The sequence below is a fragment of the Miniopterus schreibersii genome, assembly GCF_964146895.1.
Source record: "Miniopterus schreibersii genome assembly, chromosome: 6".
NCBI lineage: Eukaryota > Metazoa > Chordata > Mammalia > Chiroptera > Miniopteridae > Miniopterus > Miniopterus schreibersii.
The window spans coordinates 74470279-74480985 of NC_138107.1; the positions used below are offsets into that span (position 1 = coordinate 74470279).

The 10707-nt window shown below is 44.0% G+C and overlaps 1 protein-coding gene across 1 annotated transcript; it reads left to right on the top strand.

Moving 5' to 3' along the window:
• Positions 1–282: 282 nt before the first annotated feature.
• SMIM28 (small integral membrane protein 28) lies at positions 283–3948 on the top strand (the record flags this gene model as incomplete). Its single annotated transcript, XM_081140423.1, is given in 3 exon segments — positions 283–393; positions 3593–3923; positions 3926–3948. Coding segments are annotated over 3 exon segments (465 nt in total).
• Between the last annotated feature and the right edge of the window lie 6759 nt (positions 3949–10707).

Below are 10707 nucleotides of genomic sequence, written 5' to 3' on the forward strand. Positions count from 1 at the left end.
TATTCCTGAGACCATTCGTTGCGCTAGGACAGGAACGCAGAGGACTCCTGTGTGAAATCTATTCTGCATCTGATATTTGATGCCAACCCTCAGTGATAAAGGCCTCAGAAGCAAATCGAGAGGCGCTGAATTTAAATCCAATCAGCCCGGAGAGGTCTCCGGTTGGTCCTTCTCCCGCTGTCACTCACTAGGGAGCGAGTTCACCGGCAGCCGCGGGCGCACACCCGCGCTGGATCCCCGCCAGGCAGCCGCTCAGCCGAGTCGGGGCTGCGGGCGGGCACCATGCGCGGCCCGCTGGGCAGCAGCTGGCGGAAGTTCGGCCACGCGGGCAGGGGCACCTACGAGTGGCAGACGAGCGAGCCGAGCCTCCGTCTCCAGGAAGCCCAGCTGCAGGTCTGTACCGGCCACTTCGGCCTTTTCTCCCCCGAGCATGTCAGTGTCTAAGCCCACAACGTTTAGCATCTTAAACTTCGTGGCAACATTGTGCATTATGGGGCTGACAAAAATACGGTTTCACTGATCGGCATGGTCTAAGGAAGTAACTTGAAAGTTGTATTCTTTAGACAGGGGTAGATTCAAGTAAAACTTGCTACAGATATGTTCTAAGAACACCTGACATCAAACATGTCCAAGGACACCTGCACAGGGGTCAAGGGCATGTTATGCCTTGCTTTTGCAACTGTTCTTTGCTCAGCAAGCCATGTCTACACGCACAAAAACAAGGACCACCCTTTGGCTCTCTGGCTGTGTAATGACCACTGTTTCTAAGAGGTGGCAGAAGCCAAGCATCGTACTTCTGAAAGGGTAGCAGAGGGTTAAGGAGGTTCTGTCTCGACTCAGAAATGCAGCAGCTGCTTTGCTCTGTCTGGGAAATGACCAAAGAAGCCTCAATCGAAGGTAGCATTAAGGAAAAATATTGGTAGGAACCTCAGAACTCCGAATTAATTTTACCATCAGCAGGGAAATGAGTGATACCGCTATCCCATAAGAAAAAGGGAAACAACCCTATTTGCTTGGTTTCTGGAATATCCACTGATCAGATTGGTATTTAAGTTCTGCAAAACCACCTTTTACAGAAAAGCGCTTACGCGTGTATAAATAATGATATATTTCTCAGCAGTTACACTTCAACTGGATATTTCTTTAAAGCATTCCCTGAACAACAAAGCCCTTGAGTCAATATACACATCAGAGATACATTGAAAGTTAAGAAAACACTTTTAAGGAAGTGAACAAATTGGAACATTGGAATAAAAGAGTAAAGACGTCCATACTGCACTTAAAAAAATCAGAACAATTTGAACCCATATATCAGTAAATAAGCAAATTAAGGGTACCATAAATTTGTCCTATAGCTCTATGCATCTCTTAACTGGAAAACAAGGATTCTTTATCTCAAGAAATTGTCATAACCTGCTGTATTAAGCAGTGCCACTCAGTATTTGGACAAATTTAACCAATGGAAGTGCTGATTACAGGAGGGGACTGTGGTATCTCCCCTCTCACAGGTTTTTGCAACTAGTATTGATAATACCCAAAGTAGCATAACTGTGGATAATAGGGTTTATTACATGAAACCTTTCAAATAGAGCATTAAGTATGTTTATATTTTATGTATATTGAACTCACAGGGTGTAATGGAGTATTTAAATGCTGGTGTCCACAGCTGTTCAGAAACTGTCGTCATCCATAAAACCGATGGAGAATGAAGAGAAATCATGCAAAATGGTCCATGTTTATCAAGACTGAACAGTGATTGTTTTAAGCACTAAGAGATAATAGCTTTAAATTTTTAAACGATTCATCTACAGGGAAAAAATAAACATAGTTAGGTTGCTTTTTGACTCCAACTTGATTTTTTAATAATTGTGGCAAGTTATTTATGAGTCCATCTACTTTTACGGCTTCTGTAATCAAAGTCTCTTATTACATCACAACAGATTTTAAGCGAATAGTTCTGATAATAAACTAGATTATGTGTGAGAAACAGAAAGAATTCATAGTTTAGAAACATAAGAATCACACACATAAAAATATTATTTTCACATAAAAATATTCATGTTGCTAAAATATTTTTCCTAAAAATATTTATCTATTAAAATACAAACTTAGGAATGCCAAATCTTCCCTTCACTATATTTTTCAGCCTTATCAGTAAATTTCTTGATGGCTTCAAGTTATTTTTAGTATTTAACTTTCCAGTTAATTTGACTATTCACAACACCAAGATATAAATATATAAACACCTATTATTCACCAAGCACTTTACACATATTGACTCATTAAATTCTCATGCCAACCCATTCAAAAAACATGTTATTTTCATGTCATAGAGAAGAAAACCCCGGCCCAGAGGGCACAAGCGAATGGCCCGTGGTCACACAGGTATTAGAAGGCACAGTGGAATTCAAAGCCAGAGCGTCAAACCCCAAAGATGGCACTCTGCTTCCCAACGAATTTTTATTCACTTCACACTAAAATGTCTTAACTCGTATCTTACCAAAGACAAAATATCTGGCAGTACAAATATTAAATAAACCACCTAATTTTTGGTCAAAATAATACATACACTTGTAAATTCTTGAAGAAGCAAACAGCATTATCCAGTCAGTAAGCCAGTCTCTTAAGAGGTCATGCCCAGAAAAACAAGGTCCTTTCCACCAAAATCAAGAGAACCTAGCTCTCAGTTTTATTATGGTATTTTTTTGAATAAGTAAAGAGCTTAGTGTTTTGTCTTAAACATAATTATAAGGCTTTAATTTTTTCTTTTCCTCTTAGTAGTAGATATAAACATTTACATTCATTGCTATATGCTTTATATTATAGAGAAGCTTTATAATATTTCATTATTTCTTAGTAGCTTTGTTTAAAGCAACACCTATGCAATTTGGAACAGTATTTATTTATTTTTGTACTACTTTTCTACCTCGCCATTGGAGCATCATTTAATGCCTATTACAGTATTTACTCCATCAGGATCCATCATCATCTTCTGAGCTAACACTACAAAATCAACATCTTGTAGGCTGCTTAAGAACGTATGTCCAATTTCTTTTTCCTTGAAGAGTTCAAACTTTTTCATATGTATCCTACAAATACTGCAAGAGCAAGTTGAAGACGTTTAAAAATCTGTCATAAGAATCAGCTATCAAATCCAATTTTGAAGTGTTATTTACATGGGATATGAACACAATACCAGATTTTGCTCCACAATTAAAGAAATTGAGTTCCATATGATTATTTGGTGGCAATAAAGCATTCCTGGTCTAGTTCTAAAGAAAATGCATAAATAGTAAGTTATTCAAAAAATGAGTGGTGGCCCTACCACCTGAAATGTATTCGAATATTTCTCTTTCGGCGGAAATAGCGTAGGGTGCCCGCGGTGAGTACCGTGGGCACCCTAAATTCCTACTTTATCTGGTCAGCTCCCCTGTTCCATGTGGGCTCACGCTCCTTGGCACACATGGATGAGCAAGTGACGCTCAGAGGGCGTGGGGACCGATAAGAATGAAAGACGGGGGAAAGGCAGGGGGCTTCTGCGGCACCTGCTCACTCGGCTTCCCCCCTCCCCCCTCCCCCCTCCCCCCTCCAGGGCACCCAGAGGGCGAGCTCCTCGGGGGAGGACGCGGAGCCCTTCCTGTGCGTCCTGCTTCCCGCCACCGTGGCGCTGTTCCTGGCCTTCCTGCTGCTCTTCCTGCGGCGCCTCTGCAGGGCCCCCCGGCCCCGGGGCCAGGTTTTCAGCATCGACCTGGCGGAGCACCGGCCGGGGCCCGCGGGAGAGGAGCCCGGCGTGCGGCCCGCCGTGCCCTGGGGCGGGGAGCCGGCCTTCCCCTACTCGCCCCTGCCCACCGACGCCGCGCCCCCCTCCCGCTGCCCGCCGCCCTCCTACGAAGAGGCCACCAGGAGCCCCCCTGGGGAAGGCGCCCGGGATGCGGGCCTCCGGTATGAAGAGGGGCCGCCCGGGCCCGAGGAGCCAGCCTACACCGCTCGTGGGGACCATTTAAAACACTGCGCTCAGCCCTAAAGGAGCCCGCGGGAGGCGGAGAAGGCAGGGCAGCGGGGCCAGAGGCTGCCACTCGCCGGCCGCTCCCGCACCGACGGGACCCCGGGCCGGCGGCTCCCGCACGGACCGGACCCCAGGCCCGGAGAGGCTGGGCCAGCATCAGGCTAGTTAACCTGTCTTCCAGCTCCTTACGGAAAAACTGCCCCAGGTTGTTCTGAAGATGACTGGGCTCTTCTAAAATGTTTAACATTCCGGAGGGGGCGGGGGGGAAGGAAAGTTCTATGTGAGCTGAGAAAAAGAATTAGAATCACTAGTGAGCGTGAGAACTAGCTCTGAAGAGAAAGAACCGAAAAATGCTGATCAGCCCAAGGTACCTGCTTTTGCCACCAAGTAAGACCTTTCTTCCTACCCAGGTGTTGCAGGGCCTCATGGTTTCACTCGTGTGAGGGTTTCGGGATGGCCAGAGAGTTCTAGCAGGAGGGAAAAACACAGTGGTCAACTGTGTCGGAAATAATGGTGAAATGTTTCAATATTAATAAGGAAAGTACAGACACTTGCATACGTTTTAGTTCAAAAAAGAATAAAGCTCTTCAAAATCGTCTCTTAGAGTCGCTCTTGCTTCCCAGGATGGGCGAAGGGTTCGGCCTAGCGGGGTGGGAGCGGGTGGCTCTGGGACATCGGGGTTGTCCCTAACACATCGCCTTCGGGGACCCTGTGACTGAACGTGTGGCCTTCACCAAGCAGCAGTAACAGAGCAGAAATCACTTTAACATTGGAAAGTAAAGGTCAAAATTTTAGATCCCATGAGAAACAATGATTAGCTCTGACCTCAGAATCACCTCGCTCGAACTCTTGCTCCGCAGGTGTCAGAGCTGGAGCTCAGAGAGGCTGCGTGATGTCCGATGCTCAGTACCCCAGAGGCCAGAAGCCTGGCCTCTCCGTCCTGAGCTGCAGCACCCTCCACTGTACCAGACGTTCTCCCAAGAAAGCCGCAAATGTGGAATTTCAGTCCATGCTCCCGGCTGGGGGTCAGGCCTCAGCAGGATGAAGGCAGCTGACTTTGGACGGGATACAAATCGCCCTTTGTGATTGTCACCTGGGGAGGGAGAGGTGGGCCGCACCACTTGGGAGACCGATCAGAATACCCAGGAAGCTGGGAAAGCGGCAAGAGGGTGACATGTGTAGCCCTTAAACTCTTATTCTGTGATATAACTTTTGGGGGAAAATATTTTTTACTTTTTTCACAGTACAAAAGGCAAAACTAGATAGCCCTTCGATGGTTTAAAATGAACAAAAAAAACGGTGGCTTTTTAAATCGTTTCTGATGTGAACATTTTTATGCTAGATATACAATGTGGTACAGTTTTCGGAAAATAAAATAATCTAATATAGGATACATTTCTTTTTAAATGTAATCTGATAGAAATAATAGTACCTTTGAGGACTGAAGCAAAATAGAACCTATTTGAGTGAAAATGAATAAAAGATGGGGGCAGAGTTGCTCCACTTTCTAGAAGTGGGAGGAATGAAACACTGTAGCACCTCTGTTCCAAAAAAGTCATTAGATGGTCAAGTCCAATTCCTACCAATTCTTTAATTTGTCCTAATCAAGAAATAATGCAATGACCTATGGCAACAGCAAAAGCCCCATATATATAAAAGCTTAAGGGAACATCTTAGCTGCCCTAAGTTTGTAGGAAATGGTCCTTAATCGAGTGGCCTATTAGAAACATTTGCTCTTAGCTGCATTAAGGATTTAGTTTCTTTTCAGAGCTTTTGAGAATGTGAGCCGTCTAGTTGTGCGGTGTTGGTTTGTCTCCTTTTACTTCAAAAGCATGAACCTTTTAAAGTCGTATGAACGGCCTCTCCCTTTTTATAAACACACACTGCAGTCTCAGAAGTTATATCAAGCCTTATATTGATTAGACTTTTTAATTTTTAAAGACATTTCCAGCTTTAGACCTTAGCTTTCCTATCCTCAACCCTGCATTCAATAAATGTCTCTTCATTTTCTGTGGCCCATGAGAAAGGTGGTTCACAAGTGCTCCTAAAAACACTCAGCCGCATCTATGTGTCTGTTAAATTCTGACCGGTATCATTCAACATTTATCAAGCAATTATGTGTCAGGCACTGAGCAAAATGCTTAGCATAAAAGGGACTTCGTGGGTTGTTTTGTGTCTCAATAATGGATGAGTATCATAATTCTTATTTAAAAACAAACAAACAAAAAACTAAAGGAGAAACCAGGCTAAGAAAAGATTACGTTTGTTGCCCTAGCTGGTTTTACTCAGTGGTTAGAGCATTGGCCCGAGGATTGAAGGGTCCTGGGTTCAATTTCGGCCAAGGGCATGTGCTTCAGTGTAGGCTCCATCTCCAGCCCTGGTTGGGGTGCATGCAGGAGGCAACTGATCGATGTGTCTCTCTCACATCGATGTTTCTCTCTCCCTCTCTCCCTCCCACTCTCTCTGAAAAGCAATGGAAAAAATATCCTCTAATGAGGATTTGAAAAAAGAAAAAAAGAGGAAAGATTACATTTCCTGTTAGAATACCAAGTTGTTACCAACTTTACAGTTATCATATCTGAGACAGTGGTAACAATAAAAAGACCAAATTGTTAATTACATTGTTGGTCTAAGAACAGCCCCAGAGTGAACAATGATTTGATAGAAAAATATGTGAAGACCAGAACCAAATGTTATTCATTGCTAACCCACACCAGCGCCTACAACAGCACTATACATAGAAGATACTGTCCTAGTTATTATTGCTGAAAAACGAATCATCCCAAAGTTAGTGGCATTAAAGTAATAAACATTTTATTATGCCCACAGATTCTGTGACTTCTGTGGGGATAGCTTGTGTCTGCTCCGTGACCTTTGGGGCCCCAGGTTGGAAGAAATGAGGATTTCCAAAGGTGACTCAGTGGTGGAGGGCTGGAGTCGTCTGAACCCCTGGTCACGCACGTGGTGGGGCTGATGCAGCTGTCAGCCAGGCCCGCAGCTAGGAACCCACACGTGTTCTCCATGGAGCTGCTTGGGCTAACTCTCAGCGTGGTTATTGGATTTTTAAGAGTAAGTGTCCCAAAAAGAACTAGATGGAAGCCTTTACTGATCTAGCCTCGGAACTCACGCAGTGTGACTTCTACTGTAGTCACAAACCTGGCGAGTTTCAAGGAAAGGTCGCACAGATCTTCACCTCTCAGTGGAAGGTGTGTTGAAGTCACATTGTAAGAACAGCATGTTGCACAGGAGATAATGTTGTAACTACCTTCGGGAAATAAAATCTACCACAAATATCAAATAATTAATGACTAAAAATACCAGTGTTAAACATTGGTGTTTGCATCGATTATTTGAGTTCTTTGAGAACCCAGCGTGATTGCTGCCCTTTCCCACCTGCAAGGCCCTATGATCTGCTTTGGTCAATGAAATATGGATGGAAGCGACTTATGTAACTTCCTGTAGGAAACATTGGCAGCCAACTCTCATTATTCATAGATTTTGTATTTGAAAATTCACCAACTTGCTCATGTGTATTTGTAGCTCCAAAAGCAATCCTCACAGCACCCTCTCGATCGCTGGTGGACCTGTGCATGCGTAGAGGATTGAAAGATGTGGCCACTGGGTGCACATACTCCCAGCTGAGGTTTAACAAAGCAAAGCTCCGCCTTCTGGTTTCAGCTTTCATACAGTAAAAAAGGTGTCCTTTTCTAAATCTATGTAGTGCCATGTTTTGGGGATTTTTGTGCTTTTTCTGGGTGATTTTGCTGTTCTAAATGGCTCCAGGTATAGTGCTGAAGCGCTGTCTAGCGTACCTAGGCACAGGAAGGCTGGTGTGCCTTTGCGAGGAGTTATGTGTGTCCAATAAGCTTTATGAAGGCGTGAGTGATAGTGTTGCTGGTTGTGAGCTCAGTGTTAATGATTCAAAAATGTATATTAAATAAGGTATCTTTAAATTTTTTAAATTTATCTTTATTGTTGAAAGTATTACAGATGTCCCTCTTTCCCCCTGTTGATTCCCTCCACCCCTCATCCGCCCCACCCCCAGGCCTTCCCCACACTATTGTCTGTGTCTGTGGGTTATGCATTTATGCATATAAGTTCTTTGGTTAATCTCCCCCCACCCACTCCCCCACCCCCAACTTCCCTCTGAGATTGGTCAATCTGTTTCGTGCTTCCAAGTCTCTGGATCTATTTTGTTGGTCAGTTTGTTTTGTTCATTAGATTCCACATATAAGTGAGATCATGTGATACTTGTCTTTCTCTGACTGGCTTATTTAGCTTAGCATGATACTCTCCAGGTCCCTCCATGTTGTCTCAAAGGGTAAGATTTCCTTCTTTTTTTTACAGCTGCCTAGTATTCCACGGTTTAAATGTGCCACAGCTTTTCTATCCACTCATCTACTGATGGGCAGTTGGGCTGTTTCCAGATCTTAGCTATTGTAAACTGCGCTGCTATAAACATAGGGGCGCGTAAGTTCTTTCTGATTGGTGTTTCTGGTTTCTTAGGATATATTCCTAGAAGTGAGATCACTGGGTCAAATGGCAGTTCTATATTAACCCTTTGCGGTCGTATTAAATTTGGACATGGGTGTCGTACTCGTCGGAATTAAGAGCTTTCAGAGAAATTATGAACTGATACATGAATGAACAGAGTTAAGATTCGTACGGTTCCTTGCTGTGGTGGCTGAGAGCAGACATACGACCCGAACGGTAAAAAAGCTTTGGTGGCTGAGAGCAGACAAACGACCGCAAAGGGTTAAATAAGGTATCTTTATACAACAACAGGAATAACACAAGCTTATGTATAGATCTATAGATCAAAATGTTGAGGCTTGCAGGAACACTAGCTCTGTATTTCCTCTAGAAGCAAGGGTTCTATTCACTAATTCAAAGCAAGGGTTCAATATTCATGAATTCAATGTTCATGGTGACTTTATAGAGCGTAGCTGCTGCAAATAATGAGAATCACTGCAGTTACTGCTGCAGGGCTCTCCAGCACCTGGTGATAAGTGCCACACTGCACTGTCACCTGCACTGTAAAGCTTACATAAAATAGCTTCTTCCTAGTGTCATGTAAACACTGATTAAATAGGAGCTAATAGAAAGAATAAGTTTACCATAATTGATTAACAAGAAAACTAGCTAGACTGTTTTGACATATGGGTATAAAACTTGAGCCTTCTGAATTTCATTAAATTTGTTCTAACTCCAATCCTATTATTTTGAAATAAATCCTTTTTTCCTTCCTTCTGTTCTTTTATCTGACTAATTATCACCTTGTAAATATAGATAATTCAGCTTAGTCGCCTGCTGTTATCTTCATTAATTGTATATTCCACACTTTACAAAACGAATGTCTCCAAATTTAGACTCAGTGTTTCTATAAGTAAAAAGCCCCCCAAAAGGCATCGATAACTATAAAAGGAACTCTACAGATGAAAAGAAAAATAGATTTCTTAAAGAAAAATGTAATTTGCTTCCTTTTTCCCCTTAAAAAACTCTGTAAAGTAAAATTATAGTCTCAGTTTTGCAGTCTACTAAGCAACGGATCACATCTGTTACTTAAATTAAACAGGCGATTTTTAGATAAATGTCAAAATTCATTATTCAGCCTTTGCTAAATAATTCAAAGTTAGCTCTGCATAATAATATATTTGATATAAACCCCTAGAAAGTGTCATGGGTCCGCAGGCCACTGCACACTTGCTTGGGCAGGGAAGGGGAAGGGAAAGAGAGGACATCAATTGCTTAAAAAATACTAGGAACATACAATGGAATATTATTCAGCAATAAAAAGGAATGAAGTATGTACTCATACATGCTACAACATGGATGACTCTTGAAAACATTACACTAAGTGAAAGAAGCCAGTCACAAAAGATCACGTATTGTGATTCCATTTCTATGAAATGTCCAGAATAAGCAAAGCACAGAGACAGAGGGCAGGTTAGTTGCCTAGAGCTGGGGCTGAGGAGTTGGGGAGTGATGGCTTAAGGGTATGGGGTTTCTTTTTTAGGGGGGGTGACGGCAACTTTCTAAAGTTGTGGTGATTGTTACACAATTGTTTACATACTAAACACCACTGAATGGCACACATTAAATGGATGAACTATATGGTATGTGAATTATATCCCAATAAATCTCTTAGAAAAAGTAAAGAAAAAATCTAGCCAAGAAATTTAAAAGGCTCTAGGGTCTAGCAGATGTCCCCACCCTTCCCCACCCTCCCCTCAACCATCTTCCCTTCCCCTTCCACTCCCCTCCCCCAGCCTCTTAGACCTGGGGGGAGGACTCAGAGGTTTGGGGGTCCTTGGAGAGGGCAGTTCAAGGTTCTCTCCAAGCTAGGCTGTGGTCCCCCCACTTCCTCCCGGGAGGGGCACTAGGCGTCTTCTAGGCCCAAAGCCACGCACCCAGGATCCAAACCTCGCTTGGAGCCCTCGGCCCACAGGGCGGCGGGCAGACAGCCGCGTTCAGGGTCGCAGGCGCGCGGCCACCCCCACCAGGGGAAGAGGCGCCCTTCCCCTCCCATCGGGCGCACCCACGAGGCGCAGGCCCGCGCTCAGCCCCTCCCAGGAGGAGAACCGTCAGCAGAACCGGCTCCCACTGCGGGGCGGGAGAGGTTCCCGAACCGGTTACACCAGAAACCCCGCCAGTCGGCTGTTTGTCCTCCAAACCCCCACCCCGCTGGCTCCGGGAGGGCG